At 46.2% G+C, this 16,795-nt stretch overlaps 2 protein-coding genes across 3 annotated transcripts in view; both read right to left on the reverse strand.

Annotated features, from left to right (window-relative positions):
• Positions 1-16,795, reverse strand: part of LOC139052812 (transcriptional adapter 1-like) — a 324,652-nt gene that overhangs the window by 152,713 nt on the left and 155,144 nt on the right. The gene's annotated exons all lie outside the window — the stretch shown is intronic.
• Positions 5,313-7,199, reverse strand: LOC139052806 (uncharacterized). Its single transcript, XM_070529942.1, has 2 exons — positions 7,174-7,199; positions 5,313-6,678 (listed from the first exon to the last, which is right to left on the reverse strand). The coding sequence occupies exons 1-2, from the start codon at positions 7,197-7,199 to the stop codon at positions 5,313-5,315; spliced, it is 1,392 nt and encodes a 463-aa protein (XP_070386043.1).

Genomic DNA, 16,795 nt, shown 5'->3' on the forward strand with positions numbered 1-16,795 from the left:
CGAAAATCGCGTCGTTCACACCGCTTGCGCACCGCGCCGCCGGAACGACATACAGCGCCATCTACCCCATAAAATGTTAACCTAGAAGCAAGCGCGGGATATCCCGGATGTTCGCGCGGCTCGAAATTGCGCTGCTGTCTCCGCCCGCGTCGAGTTCGTGTGTTAATTTCGCGCGGCTCCACCATTGCTTCGAAAGGCAATGATGAACCCCGAGCAAGAAGCGGCAGTACTGCTAGGCCTGTTGGCGAGCACCTTTCTGGCGAAGCGTGATGTGCAGAAGCATTCGCCGAAGAGACGACGCCACCGGCGTTGGTGGGTTCGTCCTGCTTTGCAAGGGCGCGCGTAGCTTGGTCACGCCACCTTGTCAGGTCGCTTATACCTTGTGCTTGGCGTGGTACTTGTCGAAAAGGACGGGGCGGTTACGCACCGATTCGATGAGCATTTCCGATGTCGCGACGCGTTCGAAGACTGCGATATGACGAGAGCGTTGGGCTTGGCCGCCATCTTTCGAATTGCTGAGACGCGCTCCGATTGGTTCGCGGCGAGGCAATCCGGCGGCAGCTGCCGCAAAAATCGGTCCGGGAGCGATCGGCGCGGAAGGGGCTGTTTCGGCGGATCTCGCCGCCGCTGAACTGGGTTCCGCCGAATTGGGAGCCGCTCCAGACGACGAATGCCTCAGTGTGAACGCGCTATAAGGCCGCATTTTATTTACTTATTTATTTAACAATACTGTCAACCCTCTTGCGAGGGTCCTTACAGACAGGGTTATGAAGCAATATAAAAGAAAAGAAAGAACATGCGGAATAATCACAAACACAGAATACATCGGAATAAAGCGGCGGACTCGCACAGCTAATGATCCAGAGTTTGTTGTTTATTGCGATAGATCAGTATGTTCCACATTTCAATTACATTGGGGAAGAAGGAGTGCCTGAACCTATCAGCGTGAGCAGGATAAGCTTGCATAGATCGATTATGGTTAGTTCTGGCGCTCCGTTTGCCAGGTGCCAGTATGTATGTTTCCGTCGTAATATTTATTTGGCCTGGGAGATGCAGCGGTGGTGTAGAGGTAGAACACCTGCCTCGCGTGCAAGACGTCCGTGGTTCGAATCCCGGTGCCGGCAATTTTCCACTGGATTAAAAAAAAACAATCTGCGTATGATAAAATTGCATAAACAGGCCTGGACTGTGGCATGATCCCGGTGACCAGAACCGGTAACGCACTCCCTCACCAGAGCAGGATTGGCCACCCTGGTGCAGTACTTGGCCACAACCTCCTATATGAACAACACAATCAAATCTATTGTGAATCAAATCACAATCTAGCGAGGCGAGTCTAGCAGTGCTATTGGAGGAATTAGAGGGCAGTAAATGCGATATAATAGGGCTCAGTGAAGTTAGGAGGCCAAAAGAAGCATATACAGTGCTAAGAAGCAGGCACGTCCCGTGCTACCGGGGCTTAGCGGAGAGAAGAGAACTAGGCGTCGGATTCCTGATTAATAAGAATATAGCTGGTAACATACAGGAATTCTACAGCATTAACGAGAGGGTGGCAGGTCTTGTTGTGAAACTTAATAAGAGGTACAAATTGAAGGTGGTACAAGTCTATGCCCCTACATGCAGTCACGATGACCAGGAAGTCGAAAGCTTTTATGAAGACATGGATCGGCGATGGGTAGAGTGAAAACTAAATACACTATACTAATGGGCGACTTTAATGCCAAGGTAGGCAAGAAGCAGGCTGGAGACAAGGCAGTGGGGGAATATGGCACAGGCACTAGGAATATCAGGGGAGAGTTATTAGTAGAGTTTGTGGAACACACTAATATGAGGATAATGAATACCTTCTTCCGCAAGCGGGATAGCCGAAAGTGGACGTGGAGGAGCCCGAACGGCGAGACTAGAAATGAAATAGACTTCATACTCTGCGCTAACCCTGGCATCATACAAGATGTGGACGTGCTCGGCAAGGTGTGCTGCAGTGACCACAGGATGGCAAGAACTCGAATTAGCCTAGACCTGAGAAGGGAATGGAAGAAACTGGTACAAAGGAAGCCGATCAATGAGTTAGCGGTAAGAGGGAAAATAGAGGAATTCCAGATCAAGCTACAGAACAGGTATTCGGCTTTAACTCAGGAAGAGGACCTTAGTGTTGAAGCAATGAACGACAATCTTGTGGGCATCATTAAGGAGTGTGCAATGGAAGTCGGTGGTAACTCCGTTAGGCAGGATACCAGTAAACTATCGTAGGAGACGAAAGATCTGATCAAGAAACGTCAATGTATGAAAGCCTCTAACCCTACAGCTAGAATAGAACTGGCAGAACTTTCGAAGTTAATCAACAAGCGTAAGACAGCTGACATAAGGAAGTATAATATGGATAGAATTGAACATGCTCTCAGGAACGGAGGAAGCCTAAAAACAGTGAAGAAGAAACTAGGAATTGGCAAGAATCAGATGTATGCGTTAAGAGACAAGGCCGGCAATATCATTACTAATATGGATGAGATAGTTCAAGTGGCTGAGGAGTTCTATAGAGATTTATACAGTACCAGTGGCACCCACGACGACAATGGAAGAGAAAATAGTCTAGAGGAATTCGAAATCCCACAGGTAACGCCGGAAGAAGTAAAGAAAGCCTTGGGAGATATGCAAAGTGGGAAGGCAGCTGGGGAGGATCAGGTAACAGCAGATTTGTTGAAGGATGGTGGGCAAATTGTTCTAGAGAAACTGGCCACACTGCATACGCAATGCCTCATAACATTGAGCGTACCGGAATCTTGGAAAAACGCCAACATAATCCTAATCCATAAGAAAGGGGACGCCAAAGACTTGAAAAATTATAGACCGATCAGCTTACAGTCCGTTGCCTACAAACTATTTACTAAGGTAATCGCAAATAGAATCAGGAACACCTTAGACTTCTGTCAAGCAAAGGACCAGGCAGGATTCCATAAAGGCTACTCAACAATAGATCATATTCACACTATCAATCAGGTGATAGAGAAATGTGCGGAATATAACCAACCCTTATATATAGCTTTCATTGATTACGAGAAAGCATTTGATTCTGTCGAAACCTCAGCAGTCATGGAGGCATTACGGAATCAGGGTGTAGACGAGCCGTATGTAAAAATACTGAAAGATATCTATAGCGGCTCCACAGCCACCGTAGTCCTCCATAAAGAAAGCAACAAAATCCCAATAAAGAAAGGCGTCAGGCAGGGAGATACGATCTCTCCAATGCTATTCACAGCGTGTTTACACGAGGTATTCAGAGACCTGGATTGGGAAGAAATGGGGATAAAAGTTAATGGAGAATACCTTAGTAACTTGCGATTCACTGATGATATTGCCTTGCTTAGTAACTCAGGGGACCAACTGCAATGCATGCTCACTGACCTGGAGAGGCAAAGCAGAAGAGTGGGTCTAAAAATTAATCTACAGAAAACTAATGTTAAACAGTCTCGGAAGAGAACAGCAATTTACAATAGGCAGCGAGGCACTGGAAGTCGTAAGGGAATACATCTACTTAGGGCAGGTAGTCACTGCGGATCCGGATCATGAGACGGAAATAATCAGAAGAATAAGAATGGGCTGGGGTGCGTTTTGCCGGCATTCTCAGATCATGAACAGCAGGTTGCCATTATCCCTCAAGAGAAAAGTGTATAATAGCTGTGTCTTACCAGTACTCACCTACGGGGCAGAAACCTGGAGGCTTACGAAAAGGGTTCTACTCAAATTGAGGACGACGCAACGAGCTATGGAAAGAAGAATGATAGGTGTAACGTTAAGGGATAAGAAAAGAGCAGATTGGGTGAGGGAACAAACGCGAGTTAATGACATCTTAGTTGAAATCAACTAAGATTTCATTACCGTTTGAAATGGGACATGTAATGAGGAGGGAAGATAACCGATGGTCATTAAGGGTTACGGACTGGATTCCAAGGGAAGGGAAGCGTAGCAGGGGGCGGCAGAAAGTTAGGTGGGCGGATGAGATTAAGAAGTTTGCAGGAACGGCATGGCCACAATTAGTACATGACCGGGGTTGTTGGAGAAATATGGGAGAGGCCTTTGCCCTGCAGTGGGCATAACCAGGCTGATGATGATGATGATGATGATGGAGTATTTGAAATAATAATTTCAATTGATTTTTTTGTCGACGCATTTCTAGCAGGTTCAGTTTAGCAAAACGGAGCATTTCTGCGACTGAATCAGTCCTTCGATACCGGGAGCATATGAAACGCACCGCATTCCTCTGCATTTTCTCTAATTGTTTCTTCAAATAACTTTGGTGAGGGCTCCATACCTCTGAGGCGTACTCAAGAAGCGGCCTTACAAAAGTTTTGTAAGCGGTTAGTCTTACATCGTATGTAGCACCCTCCAATTTTTTTCACAGGAAAAATAACTTCTTATATGCCTTTGAACAAATATTATCTATATGTATGCTCCCCAATAAGTTTTCTGTTATCGTTATTCCCAAGTATTTGAAGTGACTAGTACTTATCAAACATTTGTCATCAATAGTATATGCAAACAAAAGACGGCCCCTTCTTTTTTTGTAGTAATATGTGTACATGCTGATTTAGAATAACTTATTTCCATACTCCATTTCTTGCACATCTGCTTAACACCTTTAGACAGTTATTAAGTTTAAGTTGGTCTGCCGTGTTTCGTATGGTAGAATAAAATAGTCATCCGCAAACAGTTTGAGATGCGCATCTGGTTCCATCACAGCAGAAGTGTCATTAATGTGCACCAAAAATAAAAGCGGTACCAAGACAGATCCCTGCGGGACAACTGAGAGCACTGCCAGCGAGCCGGAGACATGACTATCCACTCTGACCACCTGGTTGCGATTCGTTAAGGAGGTATGGTAGGGTAAACGGTACATGTTACATTTAACGTATTATTTTAGAAACAAGTGCAGATATTTACATCAAATTTCGTACGCTCACAACAGATGCCCCTGTTAGGCAGTGTTGTTCTACATACCCATAGGTTATATCTGAACTAAAGACATGCCACATTCTTTTAGGAATTTGTTCCCTAAAAAAATAATACCACTGCATGCACAGAGGCACAAGGGTGTCTTGAAGTCTTGAAGTGTAATCTTTTTCCAGTGTTATCATTCATATCATCTGCAATTTCTTTAGTTCCGAATATTTAGGACTGGCTAATGTACATGTGGGCAAAGTATCACTGAAATCCGAAGAATACTTTCTGAGAAAAGGTACATTGAACTTGAGGAAATGCAAAAAACACAATTTGATAAAAATGAAGCTTTATGTTTGCATACTTCTCATGCATGCTCAAAATGGCCCAGGAGAATACATTTCACAGCTGACATTCTTGCAGGTGTCTCCAAAACCCTTCTTAGAGTTCCTTTTTACCCGTCGTGTTTCCTTGCTCTCGGCAGAGTCATACAATTCTGCCCTGTCAACGCGCTCTTTGTCCATTCTGTCGAGGGCAACATCACAAAACACACCTGGAACAATTCCAAGAGCCTCTAGAACAGCTTTTCTTGCAGAGTTACCATCATTGTAGTAGGCTACAGCATCGTTATCTGCTGTCCTCAAGGTGTCAGCACTGACAAATGTTGTCTTAGCACGACACCAGATGAGTTGGTTCAGCGACTCATTGGTGTTCTGTGTTCGTCCGTGAAGACATTTGCTCAGAAGACCTGGATCTGACAACGCCTTGAACACTGGCTTGATGACGTCCATCACGGCCTCAGGAAGGTAGCTTTTGTGGGAGTAGGTCTCAAGGCTTCCCTCAACAAGGCTGCGGTTATACCCACACCATGAAGAGGGTCCCTTTGGCCAGAGTCCATGGTGGGGCTTGGTATCTGTGGATAACTTATGAAAGTATATTGCCCACACCGCTCGTCTCATATTATCCAGACTGTCTGTATTTCCCCGAACAGCTTTGCCATAGTAAACCTGAAGGGAGTCAATGTCCTTTTCTGTGAGGCGCCCTTTCTCGGAAAGTGGTAGACCATCGGCAAGCTTTTCCCCCTTCTCATTCTTCTTGATGTTCCTGAGCCTTGTGCCCATTCGCTTCTGGACATGTCCTACACATTCATGTTTTTCTATGGCCTTCTTGTATGGCTGCGAGTCTCTTACCGAAATGTACGCCTTACTGTCTCCATCACCAATGTAACTTGTGTACATTAGTTGGTGCTTTTCAACAGAGCGCCTAAAGATTTTTACTGCTCCAGCAGATTCAATTCCACCAGATGGCCCATCGTAGGTAACTTTACATTCATTCAAGTTGTCATCTGTGTGAAGATTGCGGGCACACATGTGGCAAAACTTGGACTCTACTTCAAAGTCGAGCACTTTTCCAGTGTCGGCCGATATCGCTGCTACGACGCCATGTAGTGAAGAATAACCCCGCTTCATCCACGTCCCATCCACTGTGACCGCAGTTTCCAGCTCTCCATCAGAGGCGAAGGCCTCTTTCTTCAGTTCTTCGGCAGCTTTTGCCATACTATTACAGCGGTCGTAGATGCACAAAGAAGCCTCGCGTTGTACGATGCAAACTTTGGTGGCGGTGGCAGCAGTGGCGTAGCAACAGGGGGGGCCGGGGGGGCCGTGGGCCCCGGGTGCAACGGGCCAGTGGGGGGGTGGGGGGAAGGGTGTTATATACGTCTGAAGACACCGCTCTTTCCGCTGGCTACACCCGGGGGGGGGGGGGGGGGGTGACAGAAGGTCGTCTGGCTCCGGGTGCCAGACGACCTAGCTACGCCACTGGGGGGCGGTAGATTGAGCACAGCACACATGATGCGACCAGATGCCAAACCTTTGCCGCAGGCGCGAAGGGCATAAACGAACCTTTGATTTACTTCAAAGGTGTTGCCAGCAATGCGCCTTGATGTCTCAAGCACACTGAGAGCATCGCACTCGCTGCAGGTGAAATTTATGGAGGATGCCAAACCGCTTCGCCTGTTAATAGCTTCTTCCAGTATTATTGCACCCTTGTTGCACTTTTTACACACAGCAACATCGTGCAAGAAACTGCGGAGAAGAGCGAAGTCGATTAGACGGTAGCCAGTCATACTTGCCCCGTCTACATCAAAGGAATCGCAACTGATCCTCTCACCAAGTTTTGTGAAGCTTGCGCTTCGTCGTGCCGGTTTCTCACTGCCCTTCTTGCTAGTGAACCGATTACCTTTGAAAGTTCTCTTTCTGCTCCATTTGCTGAACGATCGTGCCATCTTCTGGGCAAGCAATACGTTTGAAACACGAAACAGACACGACCGCAACCGTAATGATGCCAACAATAACAAACACAAAACACGCTACAAGAGCACCACTAGCGGAACATCTGCTATCAAAGTAAATATTTTTAATACAATATGATCTTTTTTTGCACAACATTTATTTGCCACACATACCCAAGCAAAAAAAACTGCGCCATAATGAAGGAAATTGCGAAAGACAACGATAAACAAACCGGCCTCCGAACTCCGTTCGCCATTTTTAAACACCAGAGCGTGCGGCACATTTTGGCGCGGCATTTAAAACCGTTTTGAGCGGGCGCTCGAGGCCGCGCTTCCGCAGGTTTATTCTTCATAGTGCACTCGATTTTTCTGGGCCAAAATTGCAAATTCGATATTTTGGAGGTTTACCCTACTTTACCTCCTTAAGTATGCTTTATCCATTTTATTATAGTGGCATTAAGGCCGGTTGTTTGTTTCCAGTTTGTAAATCAGCTTTTTGTGTGACACCTTTTCGAAAGTCTTGTCAAAATCTATAGCGATTACGTCAATCTGCTCCCTGGCCTCAATCGCCATTGCGAAATCATGAATTGTCTCTACGAGTTGTGTGGTAGTGGAAAGGCCTGTTATGAATCCATGCTGGCACGGGTAAAGTAAAGAATTATTTTCTAAATGGCGAATGATATGCTTAGCTATTATGTGTTCCAAAAGTTTACAAGAAATTGATGTAAGAGATATAGTCCGGCAATTATTCACTATTGTTAGATCGCTGCCTTTAAACACCGGAATAACTACTGCATTGCACCAATCTTGGGGTAAGAATGAGTTTGCAATGATTTTTGAAAAGATAAGTGTCAAGTATTGCGACGCCCATTCAGCATATCTTTGAAGAAATTGGGTCGTATATCATCTGGCCTGTACGCTTTTTTTGCATCTAAATTCATAGCTGCTGATATATGTATGCTATAGATGATATACGTATGCTGATGTGTAATTATGATGTCATTGGGCCACTGCGCTTTCCGAACTAACATCGACGTCGTCATTGGTCAAAATGAATATGGACTGAAAGAAGTGATTAAAGTGTTCTACAATATCTTTTTTGTTTATCAGAAGCTGATCTTTCTTGATTTCCTGTACCTCTTCCTTCCTATCACTGAAGTATTGGCAAAACTTTTGCGGTGATGTTCTGAGGAAGTGGCTAAGCGTGTCATTGAAGTTTTTTCTTCTTTTTTTTTTAAGAATCCTGCAGGGCTTGCTTCAACTCAGCTCGAAGTTGCGAAACCTGAGTAGATTTATTGTTGCTTTTACGCAACCTTTTTATTTTTATTTTCATGTGAATTATGTTCCTGGTTATCCAGGGGCTTTGGAGCTTTGTCTTCTTTATGCGTTTAGGGATATAGCTGTCCTCGCAATGTTGTACAATTATCTTAAAGATCTTCCACAACTCTTCTACTGTTTTAGTATGGAAATCAATTTCAGTCACCAAACGCAGAGTCCAGGTAGTCAAGGATGGAAACATCATCTGCGTGTCCATAATCCTTAATGCGTACAGGGATGTAGGGCCTGAAACAAAGACTTTTTTCCACTGTAATTGTAACAAGAATCATCTTGTGGTCAGAGATACCATTCTCAACGTTAACAGTATAAGCACCTATTTTATTTGACACCAGATCCAACAATGACCGCGATGTGGCCGTTACTCGTGTGTCTTCTTGTACAGTTTGGTTTAGATTATATATGAAACTAATTTCCAATAGCTTCTCAACTCTAGATGAATCGGAGCCAACAGTACATGGGTTTTGCCAATCTAAGTGATGAAGATTAAAAACGCCAGTCATTATTAATCTCACGTCTGCTTTGACATTTGCACATAGGAAAGTGTTTAGGTCTTTCAGCAACCCAGGCGAAGCAGAGGGTGCACAATACACTGCTCCAATGATGTTGGCAATACCATGAAATGCAATCTTGCACCAAACCGTTTCAGCAACTTTGCAGTCAATCAATACAGCAGATACAGTTTTTCACTATGATACAAACGCCCCCACCACGTGTGTCCCTCTCTTTCATGAACATTCTATAGCCAGGAGGAACAATACAGTAATCAGATATATTTTTATGCAACCACGTTTCTGTTACTACCAGAATGATGATGATGATGTGTGGTTTTTTGTGGCGCAAGGGCCAGGTTTGGCCAAAGAGCGCCATGACAAGTGGTAATGTTGATGATGTATTATGGAAGATGAAACTTGGCTGTAAAGTGGCCTAAAAATATTCGCTGTAAAGTGCGTAAAATTAACTTGTCATAAAATTATGGCGATGACAAAAGGCGTATACTATGAACATTAAAATCCATCGTAGAAGAATGATGTAAAGTAGAATAATATAGGATGTTAAAATTACTTGGAGCACTGCTGCCTCGCCAGAGCCCTTGAAACACAAGGGCCTAGAGGCATGTGCGATACGAAAAAGCTATCGCAGCGGCATCCTCTGAAGAGATGACCCGCTACGAACATGTGGGGCTAAAAACATGCAAGACATCTTTCAGAAAACTTAGAACTGCGTTGGTGTCAAATAAAGGTTCTGGGCCGAGTAACATAACAGGATGAAGGGGAATGCGCTGTCGGTATGCTAATGGGAAATGTTTCTTTCTGTCAGATTCGGCTTTCCGACACTCCAGGAGGACATGGAGGACGGTCAGCCTCTCCCCGCATCTCCCACAGGTTGGGGGCTCATTTCCAGTAAGTAAAAAGTTATGCGTGCCAAAAGTGTGTCCTATTCTTAGACGACAGAATAGGACATCTGTCCGGCGTGATTTTGTTACAGAAGGCCAGAAACCTAATTGTGGCTTTATTACATGCAGTTTATTATTTGTTTCCAGGTCCCACAAGCGCTGCCAGTAGTTTCGCAGTTTCCTTCTTAAGAAAGGCTTCAGGTCTGCGACAGGGACTGTAGCGGTAGAATTAACAGTGTGTAATGCAATTGATGTGGCCATTTGGTCCACTAACACGTTACCCTGAATGCCCCTATGTCCAGGCACCCAGCATATTATCACATGCTGGTTAGATACATATGCTTTACTTAGGACGGAATAGAGTTCAATGATTATAGGATTTTTGTGCTTACAGAAAGATATCAAAGACTTCACAACACTTAGGGAGTCCGTATATATAATTGATTTTTTGAGTTTTGATTTCCTTATATACTTCACGGTCGACAGTAAAGTTAAACCTGGATGTAACGAACCTATATGTAACGAATTCCTGGATTTAACGAAGTTTTTGAATTCCCCAACGCTGCCCCCATTGATGCCCATGTATTTTCGACCTTGATGTAACGAACGCGTTGCGGCGGTTAGCCTTGATGTAACGAACTCCCAAAGCTGATCAGTCATTACGTTTTGCACTTTTAAGGAAAATTCGGCCAAAGAAATGCTCTAGATTATTGAATATTAATATTGTAAGGAGCCAGCAGCTACGCGAACGCCAGGGATTGCCGCGACCGAGCAAAGTTAGCGATGATGATGATGATGGCGGCAACTAGCGCCGCTCCGTGCCTAACGTAGCAGTCTTTTCAGGCTTTGCTTGTCTAGCGTGAGGCCAGGTGGCATTGGTATCGGCAGCTGATCTCTCTTTCAGGTTTATTTTGTTTCGTATGGATTTGAGGACAAGCATTCTTATTTAGTGATTTTTATTTGTTTCAACGGCTTAGACGCACTTATGTGTAAGAATTCACTTCAAAAGCAACGCTGATAGCCGGTTCTTTCATTGCCAGGGCGCGGGAAGGGAGAGGGATGATGACGAACGACACTCCATGACGAACGACATGCGTCACTTTTTTTTCTTTCTCTGTGGATGCGTTGCATTCGCCATTTTGAGTGTTGTCCTGCGTTCTGCACGTGTGCATGTGTCAACTGTGCCCTGGTACTGGTTTGTCCGACTTGTTTTGGAGGTGCTAGGCCTGCCTGTCGGCGTGTAGTCGTGCGTCTCCGCTTCTAACTACGTCGTCGGTTGGTCGTGATGAGTTCTGCTGCCAGAAAACGAAAAGTTCTGTCTTTTGAAGACAAACTCGCAATTTTAAATGCTGTCTCCGCGGGCGAGAAGAAGAAGGACGTTGCCGCCCGTTTCACCATTCCAGCGAGCACACTATCAACGATTTTGAGTGCGGAACACAGTATCAGAAACGCAGTGGAGTCGGGAACAAGCTCGAAGAAAAAAAGACTGAAGCTGTCCACATACACTGATGTGGACAAGGCAGTGTTCACGTGGTTTTTGGACACGAGAGCCAGAAATGTACCCATAAGTGGTGCGATCTTGCAACAGAAGGCAAAGGATTTTGCATGTATCTTGGGCCATGATGATTTCAAGGCAAGCAACAGGTGGCTGCAGGGATTTAAGAGCCGGCATGGTGTCGTCAGAAGAGTAATCAGCGGCGAATCTGCCTCCGCAGACAGCGATGCTGCTGCTTCGTGGGTGGCTGACGAGCTGCCTGGAATCCTGAGTCGCTTCGAGGCGGCTGATGTCTACAATGCCGACGAGACGGCTCTATTTTATCAGATGCTTCCGGGCCGCAGGCTAGCGTTAAAAGGCGATGACTGCCGCGGTGGAAAGCAGAGCAAGCTCCGCATAACAATTCTGCTGTGTGCCAACCTCGACGGCACAGACAAGCGAGTCCCGCTAGTTGTCGGCAAAAGTGCCCGTCCCAGGTGTTTTAAGGGGACGAAGCGTATGCCCGTGAAGTATGTGGCGAATTCCAAAGCTTGGATGACTCGGCCAATATTTTCTGAGTGGTTGAAGGAATTTAACCAGGACGTCAAGCGGCAAGGCCGTCAAGTTTGCCTACTGCTGGACAATTGCTCGGCGCACCACGTCGAGGGCCTGCAGCTGTCGAACATCGAACTGCATTACTTCCCGGCCAACTGCACGTCTCTAATACAGCCCCTGGACAAAGGGGTCATTAACAGTTTTAAATGCTGTTACCGGCACCGACTAATCCAGAAGATACTTCTCGACATCCGTCTGGAACGGGAGATGAAGATCGACATTTATCAAGCAGTCGAGATGCTTGCTGCCTCCTGGCAAGAGGTCAGGGCAGAAGTTATCGCGAATTGCTTTTTAAAGGCCGGAATAGCCAAAAACGCACGGGCTGGTGCCGACGAGGAGGAGGAGGAAGACCTTTCTACTCCGTCCGATGTGGCCGAAGCGTGGAACGAGCTATGCACTAATGGTGGTGTACCCGACGACGTTGAACTGACCGACTTTTTGTTTGCCGACAACGCCGCCGTGGCTACAGAAGAAATGTCTGATGCAGCAGTAGCTGAAAGCGTGCAAAATCCCGATGGCGGTGATGATGGTGCCTGTGAGGCAGATCCGTGTGACGTGCCTTCTGCAAAGGAGGTGATGAACGCAATGGACGTTATGCGCCGTTTCGTCGGCTCGCTCGACGATGAAGGAGCTCTACACGATTTAGCTTCTTTGGAGCAGCGTGTTGTGCCGTCACTTGTGCCGAAGAAGCAAACGAAAATTACGCAGTTTTTTGGTGTAAAATAAATGCTTGAAGGGTGAGTTCACCTTCGCGGATATATTGAGCTATTTGGTTTCGTTTCTGCATCATTCGTACGATCCTTCACGCGAAACCTGCATGTAACGAAAACCTGTATGTAACGAAAAATTGCGAGCTTTTGTCAACTTCGTTATATCCAGGTTTAACTGTATTGCGTAGGCCTCAGCCGTGAAGATACTAGTTTCCGGATGCAGTAAATCGGATTCCGAGAAGGATGGACCGACGGCTGCATAGGATACCCCGTCGCGTGACTTCGATGCATCTGTGTAGAACTCAGTGCAGGAGTATTTGTACTGGAGTTCCCGTAAATGCATTTGGATTTCAATCTCTGGAGCATGCTTTGTGACTTCCACGAAAGATATATAACAATGTATGAGCTGCCACTCCCAAGGAGGTAGCAGCTTGGCTGGATGCATTAGGGGAAGCTCGAGGAGTGGAACGTTCATTTCTTCACTAAGCTCCCTCACACGCAGCGAGAAAGGCTGTCTTACGGAGGGACGATTGCGAAAGAGTGTAGCATATGTCATGTCATTAATGGTATTGAAACAGGGATGTTGTGGATTTGAGTGGACATTCAGAAAATATGTTTGGCTGATGTATGTTCTCTGCAGATGAAGTGACCACTCATTTGATTCTACATATAAACTTTGTATGGGACTCGTTCTGAAAGCGCCAGTGGCCAGTCGGATTCCTAGATGGTGGACCAGATCTAACATCTTTAGCACGCTCGGGGCTGCAGAATGATAGATCACGGCACCATAGTCTAGTCGTGATCGAATGAGGCTGTTATAGATAATCATTAAACACTTTCTGTCACTACCCCATGTAGTCTGGGATAGAAGTTTGATTATGTTCATTGTTTTCAGACATTTTTCTTTAAGATATTTAATGTGGGGGACGAAAGTGAGTCTGTAGTCAAGTATGACACCTAGGAATTTGTGCTCTTCGCTGATAGGTATTCGTTGTCCACACAGTTCTAAGGAAGGATCCGGAACCAGGCCTCTCTTTCTTGTAAAAAAGAACGCAAGAGCTTTTGTTAGGATTGATCTTAAATCCATTCTTGTCTGCCCACACTGAGACTTTGTTCAGGCCATGCTGTACCTGTCTCTCGCAGACTGCGAGGTTACAAGATTTGAAAGCTATTTGAATGTCGTCCACGTAGACAGAGTAAAAGATGGCGGGTGGTAATGAAGCACGAAGCATGTTCATCTTCACGATAAAGAGCGTGCAGCTCAGCACGCCTCCTTGGGGTACACCCGTTTCTTGCGTAAAAGGGCGTGAGAGTGCATTGCCGACTTTCACCCGGAAGGTACGATTTGACAGATAGCTTTCTATTATATTATGCATATTACTGTGGATGCCCATTTCTGACAAGACTCTTAAGATTCCGTAACGCCACGTCATATCGTACGCCTTCTCCATATCGAGGAATATGGATAAGAAGAATTGTTTGTGTACAAATGCGTCCCGGATATTTGCTTCTACACGTACAAGATGGTCAGTTGTGGAGCGCCCTTCTCGGAAGCCGCACTGATAGGGATCAAGGATTTTGCTCAGTTCAAGGAAATGAATGAGTCGCCGATTAATCATTTTTTCAAACACCTTACAAATGCAACTTGTGAGGGCTATCGGGCGGTAACTTGCCACTGAGGAAGGGTCCTTGCCTTGTTTCAAAACAGGGACCACAATGGCTTCCTTCCATGCAGTTGGAAGGTACCCTGCATCCCAAATGGTGTTGAAAAGTGCGAGTAGTGTATCCTGCGTGTCATTGTGTAAGTTTTTGAGCATTTCATACATGATTCTATCAGATCCTGGTGCGGAGCTGTTGCATGCGCTCAAGGCAGCTCTCAATTCGGCAATACAAAAAGGACGGTTGTAAGGCTCATTCTCTCGACCTTTTCTTGTTAATGGCTTGCGTTCTTCTGTTTGTTTGTATTTGAGAAAGGATTGTGTATAATTTGTTTGACTTGACACGCTCTCAAAATATTCCCCAAGTGAGTCTGCCTGGTCTTGCAGTGTATCGCCCTGTGTATTTACCAGGGGGAGTGAATGTGTTTCCCGCCCTCTAATCCTATTAACTCTGTTCCAGGCTTTGGCCTCATCCCTAAACGAGTTAATACTCGATAAAAACTTGTGCCAGCTTTCTCTTCTGGCCTGTCGGCGGGTTCGCCTGCCTTGGGATTTTACTTGCTTAAAGTTGACTAGATTCTCTGCATTGGGAGAAGCGCGTAGCAACCCCCACGCTTTGTTTTGTTTCTTACGAGCGATCCTGCAGTCTTCGTTCCACCACGGGACCCGCCGTTTACCTGCCAAGCCACTTACTTCTGATATGCATTTAGATGCAATATCTATAATGAAGGCTGTGAGATACTGCACAGCAGCATCAAGTCCTAAACAAGACATGTCATTCCATGAGATATTAGTTAAATTTCGGAACTTCTCCCAGTCGGCTGTATCGATCTTCCACCTAGGAGCCTGTGGTAGACATTCTTTTTCTTTATGTGTTTTTAGCAGTATGGGGAAGTGGTCGCTTCCGTAAGGATTCTTGGTGACTTCCCATTCGAGTTCAGACAGTATACAAGGGGAAACTAGGCGGAGGTCAATTGAAGAAAATGTTCTGTTTGCGAGAGAATAATATGTGGGTGTCTTCTTATTCAGCAGACACGCACCGGACAAGAAAAGGAACTGTTCAACGAGGCGACCTCGCGCATCGATACGAGAGTCTCCCCACAGGCTGCTGTGCGCATTGAGATCGCGAAGAACAACATAGGGTTCTGGCAATTGATCTATCAAGGACTGAAATTCATGTTTGTTTAGTTGGTAATGCGGGGGTATGTAAAGCGAGCAAATGGTGATGAGTTTGTTTAGTAGGACAGCTCGAACCGCCACTGCTTCAAGGGGCGTTTGTAGCTGTAAAGGTTGGCACGCTATATTTCTATGAGTGACTATGGCAACACCGCCCGATGATGCGACGGCATCATCGCGATCTTTGCGAAAAGTTAGATACTGTCGAAGAAAGTTTGTGTTTGTTTTTTAAATGTGTTTCCTGTAAACACAGCACTTTTGGATTGTGTTTTTGTATAAGTTCCTGCACATCATCAAGGTTTCTTAGAAGACCTCTGACGTTCCATTGAATTATTTGTGTATCCATATTGGGAGTTAATATGTGCTGTGTGTACAGAAACAGGAGTAGTGATTATGGAAATTACAGTGATTAAATTACAGAGCCCTTTCGAGGCCCTGTAACAGGAGTTTTGCTCTTTCTGGAGCGTTCGAGGGAGCCTCACCGCTCCTTAGGCACTTGGCGCGCCGTGGGGATAGGTGTTGTGTCCATTGCCTCTTGTGAGGCGCCGGACACGTGCTCTTGCGAGCGAGAAGTTATCAGGGAGAGTCCCACCTTGGAGGGCAAGACCGCTGCACCCACCAGCCCGGAGGTCGATGGGGCTCCCTGGGGGATTTGGCTGCGCCGGCCGTTGCCAGCGCTGGAAGGGACCTGGGAGGTTGAGGCAGCCTCGGCTGCGCCCACCTTCAGGATCGATGGTCCCTTCTCCACGGTTGACGGAGCAGCGCTAGCTGCAACCGCCGCAGGGGCAGACGGCGTAACTGCCGACTCACTGCGTGTGGGTCAGACAGCCGCCGGAGGCCATTGTGACGCTGCCCCCTGACGCGCCACTTCGGCAAAGCTTTTCTTAGGCAGGTATGAAACCCGCCTGCGTGCCTGTTTGAAAGTGATATTTTCCTTGACTTTAATTGTAACAATTTCCTTTTCTTTCTTCCAGGATGGGCACGACCGCGAGTACGCGGCGTGCTCCCCATCGCAGTTTACACAGCGGAGAGCGTTCTCACAGGTTTCAGTGGAGTGTTCTTTGGCACTGCATTTAGCACAAGTTTGGCGGCCTTGGCAGCTCTGCGAGCTGTGGCCGAAGCGCTGGCATTTGAAACATCGGAGTGGATTAGGCACGTAAGGCCTGACACGGAGCTTTATGTACCCGGCCTCGATTGATTCGGGCA

Source organism: Dermacentor albipictus, unplaced genomic scaffold (assembly GCF_038994185.2).
Source record: "Dermacentor albipictus isolate Rhodes 1998 colony unplaced genomic scaffold, USDA_Dalb.pri_finalv2 scaffold_36, whole genome shotgun sequence".
Taxonomy (NCBI): Eukaryota; Metazoa; Arthropoda; class Arachnida; order Ixodida; family Ixodidae; genus Dermacentor; species Dermacentor albipictus.

Excerpts from the sequence above, each read along its gene's own strand:
- LOC139052806 (XM_070529942.1), bottom strand. The coding sequence starts at position 7,199 with ATGGAGCAGAAAGAGAACTTTCAAAG. Across the intron at positions 6,679-7,173 it reads CAGAAAGAGAACTTTCAAAG|CCAGCGGAAAGAGCGGTGTC; the intron begins GTAATCGGTTCA and ends CCCCGGGTGTAG.